We start from the raw sequence: 26,485 nt of genomic DNA, 5'->3' as shown, positions 1-26,485 counted from the left end.
TTGGTGTTAGCATGGTGTATTAAAAACAGGAAAGATTTTAACAAATTTTTGTGCAGGCTATAGTCTAAACGCTTTGTTGTGTCAACTGGCTAAAGTCGGTTCTGTTGTTTAGTGCTGTTACTTGCTGGTAAGTATCGTCTATTGATGTTAACTAGTGAGCAACAACTATTATCAACTGACTGCCTTTCAGCCAATTACAGACAGCATTTCTAGGGATTATAATACTAAGCAGTTCCTTTGCTGATGTGAATATTTTTACATTTGGCTGCATTCTGTGTTAGAGTGTTCGTAAAGTCTCATTACTAATGAGATCATTTTTTTTTTTTTAAGAACTCAGAAAATGATAGTGCTGATCCTATTTGAAGCTGTTCTGATCTGAGCTGTCTGTTATCCCTCTAGATGATGATGCAGTACTTGTATTATGGTGATACCGAGTCAATAAATATACCCATTTCTGACGTACTGGAGGTAAGAACAGTTACTATATAAATATTGTCAGATACAACAACAACAACACAACTTTTATATAACGCCTTCAGCATAGAAAAAGTCCCAATGCACTTCACAGAGGTGCAATCAAAAGGTAGTCGCTGAGCCAATAAAAGGAATTATTAGGAGGGGTGATCAAAAGCTTGGTCAAAGAGGTGGGCTTTAAGAAGGTCTTAAAGCCTCGTTTAAGACCCCCTTCCTTTAAGGAAGGACTTTCAGAGCGTGCGGCCTAGATGGCTGAAAGCACGGCTGTCAATAGTGGGTGAGGGGAATAGGCACAAAAGGCCAGAGAGAGGAAGAGTTTGGGGGAGAGGTTGTAGATCTGGAGGAGGTTACTGAGATGGGGAGGGTGATGCCATGAAAGGATTTAAATACGAGGATGAGAATTTTAAATTTGAGGCACTGGGGGACCCCAGTGTAGGTCAGAGAGGACAGGAGTGATGGTTGACCAGGACTTGGAATGGAATAGAATCGTAGAAACTTACACACAGGAGGCCATTCGGCCCATTGTGTCTGTGCCGGCCAAAAAAGAGCAATCCAGCCTAATCCCACTTTCCAGCTCTTAATGCAGGTTACGGCACTTCAAGTACATATCCAAGTACTTTTTAAATGCAATTAGGGTTTCTGCCACTACCACCCTTTCAGGCAGTGAGTTCCAGACCCCCACCACCCTCTAGGTGAAAAAGATCTCCTCAACTCCCCTCTAATCCTTCTACCAATTATCTTAAATCTATGCCCCCTGGTTATTGACCTCTCTGCTAATGGTGTGGAGATGCCGGTGTTGGACTGGGGTGGACAAATGTAAGAAGTCACACAACACCAGGTTATAGTCCAACAGTTTTATTTGAAATCACAAGCTTTCGGAGCGCTGCTCCTTCGTCAGGTGAAGTGGAGAGATGCATAAAGACATAGCTTATATAGTCAGAGAATAATGCCAGATGATTACAGGTAATCTTTCTAACTGCCATTTATCACACCTCGGCAGAGAGATAATCACAGCAATCAAAGGTGTGAATGGTGTCCAAACAGGTTAGTCAGGAAAACATTACATCAAAGAACAATGAGGTGGGGTCACAAGGGGTCAAATGTTGCAGATGCTGGGGTCTGTATGAAAAACACAAAACAGACAAAAAAACATTTTTTTTGCTGGAAATCACAGCAGGTCCGGCCGCATGGGTGTAGAGAGAACAAGCCAACGACGACTCGAGTCTGGATGACCCTATGTCAGGTGGGGTTACATGTAGCATGACATGAACCCAAGATCCTGGTTGAGGCCGTCCTCATGAGTGCGGAACTTGGCTATCCGTTTCTGCTCTACGATTTTGCGTTGTCGTGTGTCTCGAAGGCCGCCTTGGAGAATGCTTACTCGAAGATCGGAGGCTGAATGTCCTTGACTGCTGAAGTGTTCCCCGACTGGGAGGGAACACTCCTGCCTAGCGATTGTTGCGCAGTGTCTGCATGGTCTCGCCGATGTACCATGCTCCGGGGCATCCTTTCCTGCAACGTATGAGGTAGACAACGTTGGCCGAGTCACATGAGTATGTACCATGTACTTGGTGCGTGGTGTCCTCACGTGTGATGATGGTATCTGTGTTGATGATCTGGCATGTCTTGCAGAGGTTGCCGTGGCAGGGTTGTGTGGTGTCGTGGTCGCTGTTCTCCTGAAAGCTGGGTAATTTGCTGCGAACGATGGTCTGTTTGAGGTTAGGCAGCTGTTTGAAGGCGAGTAGTGGAGGCATGGGGTTGGCCTTAGCGAGGTGTTCGTCGTCATCGATGACATGTTGAAGGCTGCGAAGAACATGGCGTAGTTTCTCCGCTCCGGGGAAGTACTGGACGATGAAGGGTACTCTGTTGGTTGTGTCCTGTGTTTGTCTTCTGAGGAGGTCTATGCGATTTTTTGCTATGGCCCGTCGGAACTGTCGATCGACGAGTCAAATTGGACCCCTCTGGAGGGTCGCTGCCCTAAGCTTGACATGTATGCTCAAGCTGTCAGGAGATGCATCAACGCCAGATTCATCAGCCGCACTCACAAGACAGTCCAGAATGTCACCCGAGCACAACGCAACGCCATCATCAAACCAGCAGACTGAGGAGGAGCCATCATCATACAGAACAGAACGGACTATTGCAAAGAAGCATACCAACAACTGGACAACCAGGAACACTACAGACAGTTACCCGCAGATCCAACCAAAGAACACACCCGCCAACTCAACAGACTGATCAAGACCTTCGATCCAGACCTTCAAAGCATCCTACGCGCTCTCATCCCACGTACTCCCCGCATGGGAGACTTCTACTGCCTCCCAAAGATACACAAAGCCAACACACCCAGACGTCCTATCATATCAGGCAACAGAACCCTGTGTGAGAACCTCTCTGGATACGTAGAGGGCATCCTGAAACCCATCGTACAGGGAACCCCCAGCTTCTGTCGCGACACTACAGACTTCTTACAGAAACTCAGCACCCACGGACCAGTTGAACCAGGAACACTCCTCGCCACGATGGACGTCTCGGCACTCTACACCAGTATCCCCCACGATGACGGCATTGCTGCGACAGCCTCAGTACTCAACACCAACAGCCAATCTCCAGACGCCATCCTACAACTCATCCGCTTCATCCTTGACCACAATGTCGTCACCTTCGACAACCAGTTCTTTACCCAAACACACGGAACAGCCACGGGGACCAAATTCGCACCCCAATATACCAACATCTTCGTGCACAAGTTCGAGCAAGACTTCTTCGCTGCACAGGACCTCCAACCAACGCTATACACCAGATACATTGACGACATTTTCTTCCTATGGACCCACGGCGAAGAATCACTGAAAAGACTACACGATAACATCAACAAGTTCCATCCCACCATCAAACTCACCTTGGACTACTCCTCAGAATCGGTTTCATTCTTGGACACACGAATCTCCATCAAAGACGGACACCTCAGCACTTCACTCTATCGCAAGCCCACGGACAACCTCAGGATGCTCCACTTCTCCAGCTTCCACCCTAACCACGTTAAAGAAGCCATCCCCTATGGACAAGCCCTGCGAGTACACAGGATCTGCTCAGACGAGGAGGAACGCGATGGACACCTACAGACGCTGAAAGACGCCCTCGTAAGAACGGGATATGATGCTCGACTCGTCGATCGACAGTTCCGATGGGCCACAGCAAAAAATCGCATAGACCTCCTCAGAAGACAAACACAGGACACAACCAACAGAGTACCCTCCGTCGTCCAGTACTTCCCCGGAGTGGAGAAACTACGCCATGTTCTTCGCAGCCTTCAACATGTCGACGACGAACACCTCGCTAAGGCCATCCCCACGCCTCCATTACTCACCTTCAAACAGCCGCCTAACCTCAAACAGACCATCGTTCGCAGCAAATTACCCAGCTTTCAGGAGAACAGCGACCACGACACCACACAACCCTGCCACGGCAACCTCTGCAAGACATGCCAGATCATCAACACAGATACCATCATCACACGTGAGGACACCACCCACCAGGTACATGGTACATACTCATGTGACTCAGCCAACGTTGTCTACCTCATACGTTGCAGGAAAGGATGCCCCGGAGCATGGTACATCGGCGAGACCATGCAGACACCGTGCAACAATCGCCAGGCAGGAGTGTTCCCTCCCAGTCGGGGAACACTTCAGCAGTCAAGGACATTCAGCCTCCGATCTTCGAGTAAGCATTCTCCAAGGCGGCCTTCGAGACACACGACAACGCAAAATCGTAGAGCAGAAACGGATAGCCAAGTTCCGCACTCATGAGGACGGCCTCAACCAGGATCTTGGGTTCATGTCATGCTACATGTAACCCCACCTGACATAGGGTCATCCAGACTCGAGTCGTCGTTGGCTTGTTCTCTCTACACCCATGCGGCCGGACCTGCTGTGATTTCCAGCAAAAAAAATGTTTTTTTGTCTGTTTTGTGTTTTTCATACAGACCCCAGCATCTGCAACATTTGACCCCTTGTGACCCCACCTCATTGTTCTTTGATGTAATGTTTTCCTGACTAACCTGTTTGGACACCATTCACACCTTTGATTGCTGTGATTATCTCTCTGCCGAGGTGTGATAAATGGCAGTTAGAAAGATTACCTGTAATCATCTGGCATTATTCTCTGACTATATAAGCTGTGTCTTTATGCATCTCTCCACTTCACCTGACGAAGGAGCAGCGCTCCGAAAGCTTGTGATTTCAAATAAAACTGTTGGACTATAACCTGGTGTTGTGTGATTTCTTACATTTCTCTGCTAATGGAAATAGGTCCTTCCTATCCACTCTATCTAGGCCCTTCATAATTTTATACACTTCAATTAAATCTCCCCTCAGCCTTCTCTGTTCCAAAGAAAACAACCCCAGCCTATCTAATCTTTCCTCATAGCTAAAATTCTCCAGTCCTGGCAACATTCTCGTATATCTCCTCTGTACCCTCTCTAGGGCAATCACATCTTTCCTGTAATGTGGTGACCAGAACTGTACGCAATACTCTAGCTGTGGCCTAACTAGTGTTTTATACAGTTCAAGCATAACCTCCCTGCTCTTATATTCTATGCCTCGGCTAATAAAGGAAAGTATCCCATTTGCCTTCTTAACCACCTTATCTACCTGTCCTGCGACCTTCAGGGATCTGTGGACATGCACTCCAAGGTCCCTCTGTTCCTCGACACTTCTCAGTATTCTACCATTTATTGTGTATTCCCTTGCCTTGTTAGCCCTCCCCAAATGCATTACCTCACACTGCTCTGGATTGAATTCCATTTGTCACTTTTCTGCCCACCTGATCAGTCCATTGATCTCTTCCTGCAGTCTACAGCTTTCTTCCTCATTCTTCCAGTTTTTGTATAATCTGCAAACTTCTTAATCATGCCCCTACATTGAAGTCTAAATCATTGATATATATGATAAAAAGCAAGGGACCTAGTACTGAGCCCTGCAGAACCCCACTGGAAACAGCCTTCCAGTCACAAAAAAACCCGCCAACCATTACCCTTTGCTACCTGTCATTGAGCCACTTTCCCTTGGACTTTTACTTTTCTGACCAGACTCCCACATGAATAGGATATGGGCAGCAGAGTTTTGGAAGAGTTTATGAGTGGAGGATGGGAGGCCGGCCTTGAGAGCATTGGAATAGTTGAGTCTGAAGGTGACAAAGGTATGGATGAGAGTTTCAGTGGCGGCTGGACTGAGGTGGGGGTGGAAGCAGGTAATGTTCCAGATATTAAAATAATCCGGTCAGACTAGTTATATGTGATTTTCAAAAATAAAAATTTACACTTTGTATTTTGGGTACAACAGATTCCAGTACTTAAAAAAAAAAAAAAAATATATGATTTTGTTTTTGCCAGCAGCTCTGCTTGAGAAATAAAACATTAAGGCATTGCACATGTTTGAATTTGGTGGGAACTGAAAGAGCTGATTGTCTACTTGTAATAAAAGCAGCATACATAACATGAAAGATGTATGATTCAGGTTCAGGCAGAATCAAGATGTATGATTCAGGTTCAGGCAGAATCAATATCAAGTAGAAATCTCTAGCCTTAACTTCCCAACAGTTAAGCCACTCCCTTTGTGGTGCTGAGTCACAGAGAGCACAATCTCCCAGATTCAACTCTGGACTCGGATGGGCAAAAAATGTTTGGTCAATTTCCAATGACTCCTAGAAGATGCACATGTGGACGTCAGGTGAGGAGGGGTTCAGGCTTAGGTGCGAGTTCCCGATAGTCAACTGGTCTGCCAGGACTCACGATCCAAGTTAACACTTGATAAATGAATACTGGTAAAGATAACGGGATAGCTGTGAGCATCTGTGGATCTGTACCACAGCAAAAGTCAGTACTTTTAGGATAAGATGGAATATTATGTGTATTCCTTTGGAATGTTTTTTTAATTGGGGGTCGGTTAGCACAGATGGTTAGAGCGTGGTGCTAATAACACCAAGGTCGCAGGTTCAATCTCCGTACTGACCAGCTATGCTGTCTGCTGCTGCTTTGCCCGAAAGGCTGCAAATATGTTTCCCCCTCATAGTTCTGACTCTGTTGTCTCAAATTTCTAAAGGTACGGTAGCACAGTGTGTTATGTTACTGGACTAGTAATCCAGAGGTCTGGACTAATGATCTGAGTAATGATAGGAGTTCAAATCCCACCACGGCAGCTGGAGAATTTAGATTCAGTTAATTAAATCTGGAATAAAAAGCTGGTATCAGTAATATGGTGAACATGAAACTACTGGATTGTCGTAAAACCCCATCTGGTTCACTAATGCCCTTTAGGGAAGGAAATCTGCTGTCCTTACCCGGTCTGGTCTATATGTGACTCCAGACCCACAGCAATGTGGTTGACTCTTAACTGCCCTCTGAAATGGCCGAGAAAGCCATTCGGTTGTATAAGGCGGTTCACCACCACCACCACCTCGAGGGCAATTAGGGATGGGCAATAAATGCTGGCCTTGTCAGCGATGCCCACATCCTCTGAATGAATTTTTAAAAATAGGAAGAAACCCTGAGAAAATACACCCCCTTAGCTTTAAGGTCATGGGTTAAGGTTAGAAATATAAATGGATGTTATCAAGTAGCAAGAGCTAAGTTCTACAGGAACTAGTCTCAGCAGGCAATTCACACTCATCATCTTTGTTGACCTGGTGACTTAAAATCCAGATGGTTTACAGTTTTCACTGATATATCAACAAAGTGTGGTGTTTGTGTCCCAGCTAAATCAACATGGACACAGCAATGTGAAAGTTACTTTCAGAAGCTTAGACTTGTGCTGTATATTGAGAAAACTGTAATGAAACAATCCCACTTAAACCTGGATAGATGTAAAATTATCCAGTGGCTGATAGCTATTTCAGTTTTAATTTCAGATAAAGAAGCACCCTGAAGACGAATCAGAACCACAATCTCCTGTTCTGAGTGTGGCATTTCCCTGTGCACATTTCAGGGGTACTGTGTTCATCTCCCCCAGTTTGTCCCCTTTACTGTCTTCTGGTTTCAAGGCATTGGCATAGGCTAGGGTACAGTTCCACGAGCATTGGTCACCCTCCAGTACTTTACCCAAGTGAGCATTTTTCATGTGACAGTGTGTATTGGCACGCTAACACCTTCCATGGTTGCCTTTTCAACCACAGAAAGGCATCACAGCTGAGCTCAAACCTATTGACGGAGAACCACAACCTCGGGATGATGAGGCTATTTATAACTCAGCACAACCTAAGGAATCAAACCTGGGACTTTCTTGATATATGTGACATAGTATGAGAATGGGTAGTGCATTAACCCATTGGTAGAGTTAATAGCACAAACTTTCTATTTGTCAGTTTGCTTTCAATTCTTCTTGTAGTTGGGTACAGAACAAGCCCATCCTATCTGTATGTGTTAAGCACTGTCTTGAGATACTGCCAGATGGAGTGAAGGTGCATGGACCTACAACCATAGTTCCCTTATCTGGTTCAAATCTAAATGGTGGCTTGTTTGAGCAGAAGGAGTGTTGCTCTGCTTTTACTTTTTTTCAAACATGCCAAGGATTTTCTTTTGTTAATTGATAGATTGCTAACAGTAGAATATAAATCAGACTACCGCATACTGCTGCTATAAAATAAATAGAATAATTATCATAGAATGCCCAGTGCATTGTGACGGAGGCGCAGGAGTGAGCAGTTTGTTTTTTAATCCTCTATTGTGTACTGATTATATATTAAATTAAGAAATATCCCAGTTATTCCTGCTACCCAGTCATGACAGTATGGGCTGGATTTTAAAGCGCAGACGCACTGGGAGCAGGAGGGAGCCAATAGTCCGGGAGTATGTGCAGCATGCCTGTCGGCGGCTTTTTAACTGAGCCGCCTCATTATCATTTAACTTCCGGGTTTCGTGTCCAATTAGTGTCAGCGGGTGTGATGATGAAGCGCATGACGCAATATCAACTCTAGTATTTAAAGGGATACTCTAACATCCAAGTTGAAGGAATTTGGAGTTGGGATGGAGAGCCACAGACCTGCTGGTATGGAGTCAAGATGGGCAAAGGCTGTGCCCCACTTCAACGATGCCTCCTTGGATGTGCTGTTGGGGACTGTAAGGGCCCGGAGAGAGAGAGCATCTTCCCTAGTAATGGGAGGAAGAAGCCTTCAGCTGAGACAAAGGCGGCGTGGTTGGAGGTTGCCCAGGAGGTCAGCAGCAGGAGCGTGGTGCCATGCTCATGGATCAATGCAGAAAGCAATTTCATGACCTAAGGAGGACAGGAAAGGTGAGAGCAATGGCACATTGCCCTATATCCTGATGTGCATATCATTATAACCCCCTCACTTTGCCTTTTCAAGCCTACTCCAGCACATCACTCCTCAAACCAACTTACCTTGCAGGTGTGCCCATCCCTCTCTGTCTATGCACTTACCTCACATCCCGATCTATCCATCCATCAGTGACACTCACACTCTTCCTTATGCAATATCATGCCTAGCCCTCATAGTCACCCTCAACGAATGCTCTCCATCCATCGGGTGAACACATGCTAATACTCTCACTCATAGGTCTCCTAAGGGAGAAGCAGAGAACCCCAGGCGGCCCTCCAGCCAACTCGCAACAGACAGCTGCAGAGGATGAGGCACTGGAGATCAGCGGAGTCTCGGCGTGCCTGGCCGCCGGAGATGGGGAGATGAGGTCCTACCAGCTAACTAGTGACAGAATTAAATATCAGCCAGCCACATGGCATACACCACTCAGTCATGCTGACTTGATGTCATCAGCCACTGAAATATGATCATGTGCATAATAACTTTTATTCATGTCTTTTATCTCCCACAGGGCCTTCGTGTGTCCAGCAGCAGGTCGTCACCCATGACGACAAGGACGACGACTCAGAGGAATTCAGTTCTTCTGAGAGTGCACCGTCACAGGACTTAAGCAGACCAGGCACCAGCTCAGATACTCACACATTGGTGGGACAACTTAGAGAGATAGTTGGGTTTTCGCATGGTGACTCGCACTTCACAGGGACAGCAGTGGGGAGTCTGTTTCGGAGGACGCAGGACTCTCCAAGCGCTGCTCAGCTGGATGCAGATACCGTACCTCGGGGACTGTCGATGAACAGGATACTTCTTGAGCAGCAGCAGAGAACATGTGATGTGCTGGAAGGTGTTCCAGCTGCACTGTGCACCATTGCAGAGAGATTGGAGGAGTCCATCTCGAGCAGAAGTGGCATGTTGTCGCAGGCCTTTGTGATGATGTCTTCTTCCATGGAAAGAGTGGCCAACTGCATTGAACAACAAACGCGGCAATCATATGAGTGCATGCAGGCCTTCACCAATGGCTTGCACACTATGAATGCCACCTTAAATAGGATGAATGATACCCTAGCCTTGGCCTTTCATCACCCCACTGATCTGCAGCAATGTGTTTTCCAGCACATTGTTAGCAGGGAAGTGCGGCTGGCCCATGAGAGGGATGATGATGAAAGGGGACATGGAAGGGGGGACTCGGCTCAAAGCACTTCCACCTCTCAGCCGTTGCCCGCCCCGCCCCGGTCAGTCATGCTGTCTTGTGTCCCGATGGCCGAGTCTGCCCCTGCACAGGTGCAGGAGGAGCAGTCTTTGGTCGGGCCCTCACAGGCTCCAAAACCCAGAGGACGTCAACCAAGAGCATCTCAGCAGTCAGAGCAGGGATCGGAGCAGCCTGCCTCTACCTCTGCTGAAGCCACAAGGGTTGCACCACATAGAAGTGCTAGGAAAAGGACGATTTGTAGTTTCACACGGATATGCACATTGGGTGTGTTATACATCGTTAGATTGTAACTTTCTGTTTTCTCATTTGAGCCGCATAAATATTATTCTATTGCACCACTTTCCCATCTTGTCCATGCTTGGTTGCTGGCAAGTGGCCTTTTCAGTTGTGTGATGATGAATGGGAAGACATGAATTGATGCCAAGCAATGGCAGGCTGTGAAAGGGAGGCTTGGTGATTTTTTTTTTTTTTTAATTCGTTCCTGGGATGTGGGCATCGCTTATTGCCCATCCTTACTTGCCCTTAAGAAGGTGGTGGTGAGCCACCTTCTTGAACCGCTGCAGTCCATGTGGTGAAGGTGCTTCCACAGTGCTGTTAGGGAGGGCGTTCCAGGATTTTGACTCAGCGACGATGAAGGAATGGCGATATATTTCCAAGTCAGGATGGTGGGGAACTTGGAGGTGATGGTGTTCCCATGCGCCTGCTGCCCTTGTCCTTCTCGGTGGTAGAGGTCGCAGGTTTGGGAGGTGCTGCCAAAGAAGCCTTGGTGAGTTGCTGTAGTGCATCTTGTAGATGGTACACTCTGCAGCCATGGTGGGGTGGTGGTGGAGGGAGTGAATGTTTAAGGTGATGGATGGGGTGCCAATCAAGCGGGCTGCTTTGTCCTGGATGGTGTAGAGCTTCTTGAGTGTTGTTGGAGCTGCACTCATCCAGGCAAGTGAAGAGTATTCCCATCACACTCCTTACTTGTGCCTTGTAGATGGTGGAAAGGCTTTGGGGAGTCAGGAGGTGAGACACTCGCCACAGCATACCCAGCCTCCGACCTGCTCTTGTAGCCACAGTATTTGTGTGGCTGGTTCAGTTAAGTTTCTGGTCAATGATGGTGGGGAATTCAGCGATGGTAATGCTATTGAATGTCAAGGGGTAATGGTTAGACTTTCGCTTGTTGGAGATAGTCATTGCCTGGCACTTAAGTGGCAAGTAACATTCGTGCCACACATCAGCCCAAGCCTGAATGTCATCCAGGTCTTGCTGCATACAGGCATGGACTGCTTCATTATCATTGTTGCAATCATCAACGAACATCCCCACTTCTGACCTTATGATGGAGGGAAGGTCATTGATGAAGCAGCTGAAGATGGTTGGACCTAGGACACTGCCCTGAGGAACTCCTGCAGCGATGTACCGGGGCTGGGGTTATTGACCTCCAACAACCACAACCATCTTTCTTTGTGCTAGGTATGACTCCAGCCAGTGGAGAGATTTCCCCCTGAATCCCATTGGCTTCAATTTTACTCAGGCTCCTTGATGCCACACTTGGTCAAATGCTGCCTTGATGTCAAGGGCAGTCACTCTCACCTCACCTCTGGAATTCAGCTCTTCTGTTCGTGTTTGGACCAAGGCTGTAATGAGGTCTGGAGCCGAGTGGTCCTGGCCAAACCCAAACTGCTTTGGGTTTGCAGGACTGCTTTGTATTAGGGCAAAACTGGCTTTTGCATGTGGTCGTTAGGTTCCTCCAGTGCACCCACTTAAGTGAACCTCACAATAATGAGGGCTACCCACGCAGCAATGTACACTGCTGGTGGTGCATTGCTCGCATCACCTTCCGCCTCCTCCTCGGAATCGTCCAAAGAGGCTCTGTGCTCTGCGCCTTGTTCCTCCTGCAGGTCCAAATCTCCCTGCTGTGCAGCACACCACGACCATTCTGGAGACCTTATCTGGTGAGTATTGAAGGACGCCTCCAGATCTGTCCAGGCACCTGAAGCGCACCTTCAGCAAGCCGATGCCTTGGTCGATGCCATATGACCACCAGATGTGTCATTTATTGTATTGCTCCTGGGCCTTAGGTTTATGAGAGGTGTCATCAGCCATTTTTTGTGGGTATCCCTTGTCTCCAAGCAGCCAGCTGGTAACTGCTTTGAGGTGGGAAGCAATCAGGGGGGTGGACTGCTGCAGGACAAAAGCATCATGAAATCTTCCTGGGCATCTTGCACACACCTGCATAAACATCTTTTTGTGGTTGCACACTGGCTACACATTGATGTAGTGGAAGTTCTTGCAGTTGAACACTCCTGGGTGCCTTAATTGCCACATGTACGGTTGATGCCCTGCACCTGGGGGAAGTCAGCCAGAGCTGCAAACCTGAGCGCCCACTCATTCTGACCGGCGACATCACAGGCAAAGTTGACAGAATTGCCGGCCCTGGCAAACACGCCATCAGTCACCTGTCTTATGCATTTGTGGGCCACCAACTGCGAGATCCACCAAATGTCTCCAGCAGAACCCTGGAAGGATCCAGAGGCAAAAAAGTTGAAGGCGGTGGCGACTTTGACAGCCACTGGTAAAGCGTGGCTAACGGGTCTTGTTCCAGCAGACTGCAAATGTCTGCCACCACCTGACGCGACACCCTGAGCCTCCTGAGACACTGGTGTTCTGATCGGTCAAGGAAACTTATCCTCTGCCTGTAGACCCTGCGTGCCGGGTATGGCCTCCTGCGAGCTGCACCTCTGCTGCTCTCCTCTCTCCTGTGGAGTTGCAGGTCTGTGAGCAGCACGCTATTGCTGCTCCTGCTGCTGGTCATCTTGGTCGTCACCAGAGGTCCAAAGTAACACAGTGGAACCCATACTGATCGGATAGATCAGAGCTCCAAAATGCAGATCAAACCTTCAAAGTGTGTTAAGTAACCTCTCAGCACAAGTCCTGTGAATAAACCCTTTCACACAAACAGGTAAGAAAGCAGCTGTGAGTACCGAGTACAGGAAACTCTCGTTTAAACGGCACCTAAATATCCAGAATTCTCGCTCCGAAAACAGCACCTCAATAACCGGAAATGTTGCCGAGTTAGTCAGTGGGGGTAGTTCTCCAAACTGCCACTACTCGGCTTCTTGGCGCTGTCGGAAGTCCGAACACCTCAATAACAGGAGTCTGACTCTTCCGCGCTGCCGGGAGTACCCAGTTACTGTACACTGCATGTTTCTTGATTGTTAAAAATAGCCTCGGTAGATAACCCTCTCTGTCATCCGGAATTTTTAATCAACTGGCACCATCCCGGTCCCGTCGGTGCTGGATACCAAAGAGTTCCCTGTACTTATTAGCATATTTCCGTGACATGGCTTCAGCCCCCTCAATTGCTGCTGTATTCTCGCCTTGCTTTCACTGGTGAGTTCCAGGAAGCCTGTCAACTAAAGTTAGTGACCCATGTCAATATCGCTCTAATTGCGCGATTAACATGTCTCAATTGACAAACCGCCTCTCCCAAGGGGAGTGTATGCACACAACACTGCAGTGAAATGCGGAGTGGGCGAATTGGAATTGGCTTCCCGACGTGCTTGGAATTTTGCCCAATTTAGCCCTGTACCCAAGCCCACCCTCTCACCCATGTTAAAAGTCCCCCTATGTCTCTGCTACGGTTTTATTCTCATTAGCCAAACTTGAGTTTAAAACTTTACATTGCAGTGCCCATGATAATCTTATCAGTTTCTTAAAACATGTATACCTGATCTTTTTAACAGTAAAGTAAGAAATGTAAAATGGATTCTTGCATTTCCTGATGCTGTGTGATTTTAGATGGAATGCCGACAATCTGTGATACTGATAGTGCAGTGGCAGATTGAGAGTATATCTATGATAGTGCAGTGGCAGATTGAGAGTATATCTCGGTACTATAACAGTGAAGGATACAGATCCTCCACCACTGTTCAGGAGGAGAGTTAGCAATCTTCGCTGAACTGTTGAGTAAGTTCAAGTGCTTTCCTAGAGACCGATAAAGAAAATTGGAGAGGGATTCAACCCTGCTGATCCGTGTGGACTGTCTGTTGGGATCAGGGCATCTGCCCCCTCTAGACCATAGAAGGATAGGGAGATACCATGGAGAGAAAGAACAGTACTACTGTAGCTCTTAAAAGCTCTCTTTAGAATAATTTGTCCGTGACTACACAAACCACTCTGGCTACAGGTATATTGTGTATAAGTAAAACAGGTTTAGTAAGTATTAAGGCCTAGAAATTCAGTGGGCTGCGCCACCAGTTAGCACCTAAAGAGGGCACTCAGTGGCTTTAGTGCCACTGGCCACGCCTCCCGCGATATTTAGCGGGGCGTTAATGGCGGCGTTAGCCTATAGCGCTGCGCTGCCACCGATGACATCATTGGTGTGCGCAGCGCCCCTCGCACAACATTGGGTCGCGCCCCCCCACTGTAGCGCCGGTTGCAATTCGCGGCCGGTTCAGGGGGGCCTACCTGTGGCGGTAGTGGCGCTACGTGAGGGGCGGCCATTTTTTTCGGTGGCCACCTGCCAGCATCTCCTCGCGCCGCCCTCCTGATCTTTCTCTCCCTTCCCTTCCCCCCCGCCCCCGGGCAGTGCCGGCTGTGTCCCGAGAGCCCAGCACTTCCTCGGTGCCGGGCTCTTTTGCCAGCACTCGCGATCGGTGATTGCGCTGGTGCAGGCCCCTCCCCCTTAAGGGGAGGAAGGCCTGCAGTGGCGCTGCGGCACGCAGTGCTGCGATATTCAGTTTGAGATCCGGACGTGGGGCACCTCGAGCAGCGCCCCGCTTCCGTTTGGGGCGCTGAAACTGAATATCGGGAGGGCGCAAGCGGCCCCGTCCGGAGCGCAAATTCCGGCGCCCAGGCGAGCTTGGCGCCCCAAACACGGCACCATCGAACTTTTAGCTCTAAACATCCAGTACGAAGATAGTCGCAGTTTGTTCATTGAGCTCCAGCGTTCCTTCCGAGTGACTGTGGCACAGCCTCTTTAACTCTTGCTGTGTTCTGTTGACTGAAGTTTTGCACTGCTTTCAGTGTTCAATAGCTGTTCCTTTATACCTTTTTTTCCCCTTCAAAATACATAGCAACTTGCAGCTGCTTGGGCTAGCTCACCATTCTGACCTTCACAAGTACGGTCTATGATTCCCTCCCCTTTTCTGCTGTGAGCTTTGAGTATGAGAACTGTTACATCTTTTGCCTTTCCCATAGCCCATTATCTAGACTGGTCTGCAACTTCAGTGATAAGAAATGTTAGGTGTTGAAAACCCTCTAACTTACTTTGAGACTTAATTAATGTTTTGTCCTTCACTGGCTTCTTGTTTTTAAATAGAACAGAAAATCTACACTCCCTCAGCACTATTGTCACAATTAACATAATGTTGGCTTAATTTTACCATCATGCTTTGGTCTCAGCCATTTGCCATTTTATACAGGCTTTGTAGGTTTTTAACATACAATTTCACACAGTTATATAAAAATGGTTACAGAATCTTAATGTTTACTAAATCCTACAGGTATACTCTATCCTACACTACTCTCAGTAAATGAAACAAAGCTTTCACTTCTATAGATATACAAAGGTGAGAGGGGTAGCAGATCCACTCAAAGGTGACATGTTGCACTGATCACAGCAATGTCCTACATTAAGCTCCTGGTACCCCCTTGTGGATGTAGCAGATACCAACCAATTGCTGATATGGGAAAGTGTGAAAGATTGTGATTAAAAGAATTCTGATCGTACTGCCTTCCCATAACAAAACAAACTAGACATTCATGGTTTATTTGACTGTCTTTTTCTCTTTCATTTCTTTAGCTGCTGTCTGCAGCAAGCCTGTTTGAGCTGGAAGCGTTGCAGAGACATTGCGAGATCATCTGTACTCAAATTATGAACCTGGAGAATGCAGTCATCATTTATTGTTATGCGAAGGTAAATTCGGCGTCATTCCTCTCAAAGTTTTACCAGCATCTCTCTCACTTAATCAACATTATAAAACATCATGGAGCAATCAGCCCACAGGATCAATTTGTTCCCCTGTCCACATCACACATTAATGCCTTGTGATGCACAAGTTTAAAGGCAAAGTCCACTGATTTTTCCCCCTTTTATTTTTATTCCTTTCCACGCCTCTCCTGAAAGTATTGGCCCTGAAATGATGGCATACTCTGTGTACACCGTCATGTTCTCTTTGAAAGGCCCCAGACATTCCGGATCGCATGCGCGAAATCCAGAACTTGTGATCTGTCAAGGTTCACCTTGACAGATCATTCGAACTGACTGTAAAATCAGTATCACTGGCGCAGAGCAGGGCTATTTGCCCAACACCTGCCCAGCAATTGCCCACGCAACTCTTACACTGATGAAATCAGGCCCTAGCCTACTTTTACCAGCTGTAAGGGTATATATAATGCTTAAATAAAACATTTAAAAATCCAAAATCATACACATACACTTTAAATGAGTTTATGCAAATAAAGGGCCTGGATTAAGATGTTTAAAATTATCAAAATGTTGTTATTAAGCTTGGTGCAATGAAAGGACTTACGAATAAAATTGCAATTCAGTACTTCTGTAAATTGTATAATTATTTGGGGATCTCATTGCATTTCATATGGGGATTCCCTTTGTCATTGGACGACTGGGCCCATGTGATCCTAGGGACGCTGCCGAACCGCCTACATCCCTGGGATCTGTGGGCCTTTACGCTGTTGTCAGCCTGGATGCCTGGAGGTAAATTCGTAAATGTTTCGTGGGTCGGAGACGTACTCGAGAGGATCAATTTGTTCCCCTGTCCACATCACCTATTAATGCCTTGTGATGCACAAGTTTAAATTCGTACTCCAGAGGTACGCCTCCAACCGCAATTTCTGGGCCATTGACTTCTTACTGGGGTACAGTTCAACAAGTGTTGGTTGCCCGCTGGTATTTTATCCAAGTACCAATGAGTGACAACAGGCTAGTTGAATGTAGCGAGGTCTCCCAACCGCACCAGATCCTGTCCTCAACCACACAAAACCATACTTCCAGCTAGGCTGGCTAGAGAATGACTCATAGGAGCAGGAGTAGGCCATTTAATGAGATCCTGGCTGATCATCCAAATTCAGTACCCTATCCCTTTAGCCGTAAGAAATATATCTAACTCCTTCTTGAATATATTTAATGAATTGGCCTCCACTGCCTTCTGTGGTAGAAAATTCCACAGGTTCACCACTCTCTGGGTGAAGAAATTCTTCCTCATCTCTGTCCTAAATGGCTTACCCCTTAGCCTGAGACGCCTGGTTCTGGACTCCCCCGCCATCGGGAACACCCTTCCTGCATCTAGTCTGTCTAGTCCTGTTAGAATTTTATAAGTTTCAATGAGATCCCCTCTCATTCTTCTAAACTCTAGCGAATATAAGCCTAATCGACCCAATCTCTCCTCATACATCATTCCTGCCATCCCAGGTATCAGTCTGGTGAATCTTCGCTGCACTCCCTCCATGGCAAGAACATCCTTCCTCAGATAAGGCGACCAAAACTGCACACAATACTCAAGGTGTGGTCTCACCAAGGCCCTGTACAACTGCAGCAAGACATCCTTGCTCCTGTACTCAAATCCTCTCGCTATGAAGGCCAACATACCATTTGCCTTCTTAACCGCCTGCTGCACCTGCATGCTTACCTTCAGCGACTGGTGCACAAGGACACCCAGGTCTCGTTGCACTTCCCCTTTCCCAATCTATTGTCATTCAGATAATAATCTGTCTTCCTGTTTTTGCCACCAAAGTGGATAACCTCGCATTTATCCACATTATACTGCATCTGCCCAATCACCCAACCTGTCCAAATCATGCTGGAGTTTCTCTGCATCCTCCTCACAGCACACACGCCCACCCAGCTTTGTGTCGTCTGCAAACTTGGAGATATTACATCTAGTTCCCTCGTCTAGATCATTAATATATATTGTGAATAGCTGGGGTCCTAGCACCGCTCCCTGCGGTCCCCCACTAGTCACTGCCTGCCACTGGGAAAAAGACCCGTTTATTCCAACTCTTTGCTTCCTGTCTACCAACCAGTTCTCTATCCGAATCAGTACCTTACCCCAATCCCATGTGCTTTAAGTTTGCACGCTAATCTCTTATGCGGGACCTTATCGAAAGCCTTCTGAAAGTCCAAATACACCACATCCGTTGGTTCTCCCTTATCTATTCTACCAGTTACATCCTCAAAAAATTCCCGTAGATAAGTCAAAAGCATGATTTACCTTTTGTAAATCCATGTTGACTTTGACCGATCCTGTCACTGTTTTCCAAGTGCTCTGCTTTTACATCTTTTATAATGGACTCTAGCATTTTCCCCACTACCGATGTCAGGCTTACCGGTCTATAATTCCCTATTTTCTCTCTACCATCTTTTTTAAATAGTGGGGTTAGATTAGCTACCCTCTAATCCATGGGAACTGTTCCAGAGTCTATAGAATTTTGGAAGATGACCAGCAATGCATCTACTATTTCTAGGGCCACTTCCTTAAGTACCCTAGGATGTAGATTATCAGGCCCTGGGGATTTATCGGCCTTCAATCCCGTCAATTTCCCTAACACCATTTCCCTACAAATACTGATTTCATTCAGTTCCTCCCTCTCATTAGACCCTATGTTCCCCAACATCTCTGGGAGGTTATTTGTGTCCTCCTTTGTGAAGACAGAACCAAAGTATGTATTTAATTGGTCTGTCATTTCTTTGTTCCCCATTATAAATTCCCCTGATTCTGACTGCAAGGGACCTACACTTGACTTCACCAATCTTTTTCTCTTCACATATCTATATAAGCTTTTACAGTCAGTTTTTATGTTCCCTGCAAGCTTACTCTCATACTCTTATTTCCCCCCTCTTAATTAATCCCTTTGTTCTCCTTTGCTGAATCCTAAACTGCTCCTAATCCTCAGGTTTGCTGCTTTTTCTGGGCAATTTATATGCCCTCTCCTTGGATCTTATGCTATCCCTAATTTTCCTCGTTAGCCACGGTTGAGCCACCTTTTTTGTTTTATTTTTATGCCAGACAGGGATGAACAAATTCTGTAGATCATCCATGCGATCTTTAAATGTTTGCCATTGCCTATCCACCGTCAACCCTTTAAGTAACGTTCCCCAATCCATCCTAGCCAACTCGCGCCTCATACCATCCTTTATTTAAATTCAGGACCCTAGTCTCTAAGATGGAGAGCGAAGTAGTTGACTCAATGAAGAATTCCAGCATATTATGATCGCTCCTCCCCAAGGGGCCTTGCACAAGACTGCTAATCAATCCTTTCTCATTACATAATACAGTCTAAGCTGGCCTGATCTCTAGTTGGTTCCTCAACATATTGGTCCAGGAAAGCATCCCGTATACACTCTAGGACTTCCTCCTCCACAGTATTGTTACTAATTTGGATAGCCCAATCTATATGTAGATTAAAGTCACCCATGATAACTGCTGTGCTCTTATTGCACGCGTCTCTAATTTCCCATTTAATGCCATCCCCAACCTCAGCATTACTGTTTGGGGGTCTGTATACAACTCCCACTAATGTTTTCTGCCCCTTGGTATTTCTCAGCTCTACCCATACAGATTCCACATCATCAGAGCTAATATCCTTCCTTACTATTGTGTTAATCTCTTTAACCAGCAATGTTACCCCACCTCCATTTCTTTTTTGCCTGTCCTTGCTGAATATTGAATACCCCTGGATGTTGAATTCCCAGCCTTGGTCACCCTGGAGTCATGTCTCCGTAATCCCAATTATATCATATCCGTTTACATCTATTTGCACAGCTAATTCATCCACCTTATTACAAATGCTCCTCGCATTAAGATACAAAGCCTTCAGGCTTGTTTTTTTAACACTCTTAGTCCTTTTAGAATTATTTCCTGTGGCCCTGTTTGATTTACACCCTTGATTTCTCTGCCTTCCACTTTTGCTTTTCTCCTTTCTATCCTTGCTTCCCTTTCCTGTCTCCCTGCACAGGTTCCCAACCCCCTGCCATTTTAGTTCAAACCCTCCCCAACAGCACTAGCAAACATTGGACCCAGTCCTGCCCAGGTGCAAACCGTCCAGTTTGTACTGGTGCCACCCTCCCCCAGAACCGGTTCCAATGTCCCAGGAATTTGAATCCCTCCCCCTTGCACCATTCCTCTAGCCATGTATTGATCTGAAATATCCTTCTATTTCTACTCTGCCTATCGTGGCACTGGTAGCAATCCTGAGATTACTACCTTTGAGGTCCTAATTTTTAATTTACCTCCTAACTCCCTATATTCAGCTTTTAGGACCTCATCCCGATTTTTACCTAAACCGTTGGTACCTATATGCACCATGACAACTGGCTGTTCACCCTCCCCCTGCAGCCACTCAGAGACATCCTTGACCCTTGCACCAGGGAGGCAACATACCATTCTGGAGTCTCGGTTGCGGCCACAGAAACGCCCATCTATTCCCCTTACAATAGAATCCCCCATCACTATAGCTCTCCTGCTCTTTTTCCTCCTGTCTTGTGCAGCAGAACCACCCATGGTGCCAGGAAGTTGGCTGCTGCTGCCTTCCCCCAATAAGCCATCTCCCCCAACAATATCCAAAGCGGTATATCTGTTTGAGAGGGGGATGGCCACAGGGGACCCCTGCCTGCGCCTACTACTCTGCCTGGCGGTCACCCATTCCCTTCCTGCCTGTGCAGCCTTTACCTGCAGCGTGACCAACTCACTAAACGTGCTATCCACGACGTCCTCAGCATCGCGAATGCTCCAGGAAGTATCCATTCGTAGCTCCAGTACCGCAATGCAGTCTGCCAGTAGCTGCAGCTGGATACACTTCCCACACACATGGTCATCAGGGACATAGGAAGTGTCCCTGATTTCCCACATAGCGCAGGAGGAGCATGCGACGGGGCCGAGCTGTGCTGCCATGACTTACCCTTTAATTAACTTAAATTAAATCAAATCAAAACCACTAATTACACTACAATTAAATGATATACTCAAGGGCCCTTGTTTACTAGCACTCCCCACTACACAACAGAGACCTTAGAAACTATAAACCACAAAAATTAAGACCGTCTAAACTTTATAAACCATTAACCTTAACTGTCAAACTATAGAGTATATAAGTGCTCACCCAATCAGCTGCTTCCTCTTGCCTGCGTCACTTTTTGAATCATGACATGGCTCGGAATCGGAATGCCACCGGCGGTCTGCAAGATTGGTAAGTCTCTGAGGAAAAAAAGCCTGTAAAAGGGAGTTTAAATACTCACTGTGCTGCCGCTCTCCTGCTGCTCCCAACACCACTCAAAGAAAGAACCTTGGTTAATCTTGGGATGACGAGGCCATTTGTAACTGTCCTACCGCTGCCCTGGGTGAAATCGGCTAACTTAGCAAAGACTACCTCAAACAATATCTACCTTCCTCCAATTCCCAAGAACAACTGATACTCACTAAGCAATGGATGTAGCTTTAATTTTTTTTAAAGAAATGGTGTGCTTTTTAGCTCTCCAGTGTGAGGGATGTCAGTGTAGGGGGAATGAAACATTTTCCTTTATCCAAGATCAAACATTCTTTTTCCAAACCGGCTATCCTTGTGTTATCTTTCTGTGACACGGCTAGTTTAATGTGAATTTATGACGAGTTTTACGCTTTGCTGGGAACTGAACAGAAACTTTTATTCAGGATCTGGACAGCCTTCAGCGAGGGAGAATACTTTTAGTCCTTCAGCTGAAAAAGCAGAGTGCTGACACTGTGCCATCTAGCTTATCTCTCAATGTGTTGAAAGGGTAGAATTTGGGTCAGCAGTCAGGGCAGCAAGTTTAGTTTTACATACAACTGGCACTGGGGAAGTTGTCCTGGCCAATATTTATCCATCAACACCACAAAAAAAATAATTGGGTCATTATCCGATTACTTTTGGGTGCCACATTTCTCTAAATTGTAAGTGACTACACTCCAAAAAGCACTTAATTGGCTGTAAAATGCTTTGGGATGTCCTGATGTCGTGGAAGGTGCTATATAAATTCAAGTTTTGTTTCTTTCACTGACTCCTTTGAAAACCCATTTCATACATGCAGCACCCTGTTTAAAGTAGCTAAGTCTAAACTGTTTTTTCATCCAATTTTTCTAAGTTTAATTCTATGCCTTCATGTTGGAAATTGAAAATAGTTGCTAAGCACTTGGCCCAGAAATTCAGGTCGGGGGCTTCCCGCGGGTGCAAGCCCCCGACCTGCACTTAGCCTAGCGCGCCAGCCATTGAGCTGTGGACCCGCGAGGGATTCCGATCCTGGGCCTCCTCCAACTGCCGGCGTGAAGTGCTTGCGTATCCCAGGGGCGCAGTTAGTTCGATGTGGCCCCTGGGATCACGTGGGCCACGGAGAGCCAATGGTAGCAGGGAATGCTTCATTCATAAGTTTGACAGGAAGAGCTGTCAAACCTATAAATACTATAAGCCCCAAAACATCACTAAAACTTCAAATAAATTTTCTTTTAAATCACATTTTTAAAATAACTATAAATTACATGAAATAACTATTTTAAACAATTTACATTTTTGAAAAAATTAATTACATTTTCTAATGGGGCTAAAAATAAACTTACCTTTCTTTAAAGTATTTAAAAATAATAAACCTGTGGAAAAAATGTTTTAATTTTAATTAATTCACCACTTACCTTGTTAAAAGCAGGCCTTGCGCCTGCTTTTTTTAAAAAGTGTAACTGCTGGAGATTTACCCTCCCGGAAAAACATGGAAAAAAACCGCAAGTTCGATGCGCACGCGTTCCACCTCTCAACCTCTTCTTTCAGGGGAACAGAAGTGTTGGTTTCCCGTGCATGCGCGAAACCGGCACTTCCATTGAGCCGACGGGCGAGTACCCTGTGCGTACTCACCCGTGGAGACCCGAATTTCTGGGCCAGGTGACTTAAGTGTGTCTACTTTTTTTTTGAATGACATTTAAAGTTGCAACATTGATTTACCACCCAGTATATTGACTGTTTATTTTTGTTTCCTCAGATACACAATGCCATCGAGCTACTTTCTTACACTGAGAGCTATTTCCTGAAAAACATTGGTGCGCTTCTCGATCAAGAGTCATTCAAGCAACTGATTTATGGACGCAACAGCAAACTGCAGGGCCTGGACCCACTACAGGGTCTGGATATGGCATTAGCCAGCAGAATGCGCTCAATCTACATCACATCAAGGGTGTGAAACATTGATTGATAATAAACTGGGAAAGTATTATGTACACTACAGAGACCCCATGTGAGCTATCCCTTCTCCCAATGATTTTCATTCTCTGACTTTGTAATGGTTGGTTCTTGAGTGATATGAACAACTTTCAGCAGCACAAAGGTAAACACGGTATCCATAGTAAACTGTACTCGATGATTTCATGGTAATTATGCAAAGCCAAATCAGGAAATGTATTGGTAATCTACATTCGATAATTCTACTTGAACATTCCTTACCTCCTGGTGTCTCATGCAGCTGCATTGGAGCAATGATGAGGGGTTATTTGAGCCACAGTTCTTTTATCTAAAGTGATATGGGACAGATCAGATCGGCAATACAATGCCCTTGCAAATGAAATATAACTTTATTGTATACTCCTACCCTTTTCTCAAGCTCAAGGATGATGCAAGAGAGTGAAACATCAAACTATACATGAGATTACAAAATCAATATACTACTTGATGCATCCTGTGCACAGGACTACTAGCACTATATAGGGGTCATAACTAAGCTTTAGTAAACCTTTGGTGCTGCAGGGTGTATGTATGACCTGGTTATAGACTAGCCATGGAGGGATCATAATGCTTAATTAAAAAGATGCAGTACTTCCAGATGTGACTGAAAACTGGACTGTAAAAGGGTTGAAATTCCTCTGCGCCCTATTTCTTTGATCTACGGTTGGTGTATTTATATCAGTTTTCAGTCTGCTATTTTAGCAAGATTAACAACCTGAATAAACAGGTTAAAGTCTTTATAATAGCACACAAGAATTTTCTGAAAATACATTAATTAGTTTGTTAAAAAAAGTGCAGAGGAATTTCAGTCTCTAAGTGCATTGCAATTTAGCACATACACATTGAATGCACGAGATTTAATGGATGTCCTAATAATCAATTATACATCAAATGTATTGTTAGAAAGATAGATATTAGGCTGTATTACTGAATACATAAAAACTGTCAGACCGGTATAGCTCCTTTTATTAGTAGATATTAAGATGTACTGACATGTGAAGCCTGTGCAAAGATCAATTTTTTTTGTCCTGTCATGAGAATCCAAATGTATTAACCATCACAGAACAATAAAAAATTGGGATCAAAGATGATGACATGTACAGAATAGTTTGGCCAGATAGATTAGCTTGCCACTATTATACAGAATCATTGTTTACTTCAATATAGTACTGACACATTCCAATCTAACAACTACCTAGCATCCAATGCATCAGTGCAATCGCACTGTTATAATAGAAATGCTCATAGACGATATGTTACTGGGTTTCTTTCAATCAAGAAGCCCATTAGACCTTTATACCACAAGCAATGGCTTAATACGAGTGGGGTACTTTGTGCATCAGTTTTATATCAGCAGGATGTGTAATCTCAGCGTGACCCGACTTCCAATGTGGCTCAGACAGCTGACACCATCAACAGAGCGTTTTATCATCAGAACCCTTTGATACATTCCTAACCAGAGCTCTTTATAAAACTTCACTATGTGCATCTGTGGGGTATAAACATGACCCACTATAGTAAGCAGTGGTTTACTGTGGTATTCTACCTGGTGAATCAGGCTATTGAACCTGCTGTCTCTGGTTCATTTTCCAATAAATTACAGCAGATTGTGTTGTGAATCTGATACTAATTCTTGAGAATGGCACTCCCCTGATGCAAAAGCCTATGCTTCAGCCTGTACAGCCAGGTTACCAGCCAAATGCATGACATGAACAATCACTGGCTTTGAAGTCACTTAAATGACAAAGAGAGGCAAAATAGAACTAAACAGAAATGATATATAGCTTCTGGTTTTCTATGTGCTTACAAGGAGGGAGAGTATGGACTTTAGACAGATGGTATATAGGGTTAATGACCAGAAGCTGCAATGGCTCAAATATGTTTGCAGTTTTTGTAATTAAGAGGAAAGGAATTAGATTAATACAGAAGTTTTAGGAATTAATTGTACAAGTCCATCAATTGTGTAACTAGCATATTGCTTGCTGCTTACCTTACCTTCACTGGTCCAACTATGCATTTGTTGGGAGTAGTACATGTTTGAAGATTGAAGCAACTTGGCTATGACCCAGGGACTACAGGCTAGAGCACGTCAGGATCCTGCCTTTATTAATTAGCAACTATGCTGGATTTGAGTACTGCACTGGACTGGGCATGGACAGAACTTCTGTCCACCTACAGTTCAGGTCAGTATCCAGCTATGGAGTTTAAGAGGTCCTGCAAGCTGTAAGCCTCCACAATAAGCTCCTAGACTGTTTAGTACTCCCTCAGCTGTAGATAGGAGCCATATATGAATTCTGAATGGCAAGCATCCCATCACGGTATTACCCATATATTGCTTACCGGGGAGGGGGGGGGGGGGGGGGTTGCTGGCGGGCAGGAGCCTTGTGTCACCTCAGAAAGGGGATACACCACCTTGCGTCTACTGTGAGAGCGACACCAGCTTGCAAGCTGGGGGTGGGTTCTGCTCTACTAACCAATAGTCCCATCAGAAATAGGGATGGGTCTGCAAGGCTATTCAAGGTTTTAGTGGCATTAAGTACTTCCATCCAGAAAGTTAGATTTGGGGACATGACCAGAGCACCTTTAGCAGACTGATAATCTGGCCACAGCCCCTACAGCAGGCATCTTGCAGTGAAGTTTGGAATGATTTTAAGATGCCGTTTCCATATTCAGCTGCACATGGTGGTCAAGAGAGCCTGTCTCCACACTCTCTCCTTTCTTCATGTTATCCGATACTTCAGGTCCTCTTTAGGTTATGTACTTGCACGCTAAATTTAGAACAGTTATTTGAAACTGAGCTGCTTTTCTCCTCTTTATTTGTAAGTAATTCCCTCCCCCAGAGTTAGATACTACAGCTGATGGAGGAGCAGACAGAAAACTGCTTTGAGATCTCTGCTTGTTACTCTGTAATGGAAAGCATGGCCAGCTGAGAGGTTTTAACCTAGGAGAGATCATTACATTAATAAGGACTCAACATAAAATGGGATAGCTGACATGTAAAAGATATTTTCAATGCATTTCTAGTAATAAGCAGATTAATAAGAACTTTTTTTTATTCAATGCAATGGTATAATGTTCCCACACAAGTACAATTCAACAAAGGCTTTGAAGAGCACTGTTGTTAAAAGGGTAAAAGTGAGATATAGACATTTCTTCCCCTGTACTATAATCCATTCTCACTGCCAGAAAAGCTTTTATATAAACTGAATGACGAGGATTGCAGTTGGACTATGTAATAGCAATAAGTAA

General features: G+C 45.6%; 1 protein-coding gene across 1 annotated transcript in view; it reads left to right on the top strand.

Annotated features, from left to right (window-relative positions):
- The window catches only part of abtb2b (ankyrin repeat and BTB (POZ) domain containing 2b), a 273,661-nt gene extending 248,074 nt beyond the window's left edge, over positions 1-25,587 (top strand). Inside the window, exons 16-18 of the mRNA XM_086008059.1 lie at positions 400-468; positions 15,807-15,920; positions 23,001-25,587. Of these exons, the coding sequence (XP_085864185.1) occupies positions 400-468; positions 15,807-15,920; positions 23,001-23,198 (381 nt within the window). The 3' untranslated portion in view covers positions 23,199-25,587. The remainder of the gene's footprint in view (positions 1-399; positions 469-15,806; positions 15,921-23,000) is intronic.
- The last annotated feature ends 898 nt before the right edge of the window (positions 25,588-26,485 follow it).

Source organism: Somniosus microcephalus, chromosome 15, assembly GCF_052327205.1.
Source record: "Somniosus microcephalus isolate GS21.2 chromosome 15, FLI_Smic_1.0, whole genome shotgun sequence".
NCBI lineage: Eukaryota > Metazoa > Chordata > Chondrichthyes > Squaliformes > Somniosidae > Somniosus > Somniosus microcephalus.
This window is presented reverse-complemented; position numbering and strand designations above follow the sequence as displayed.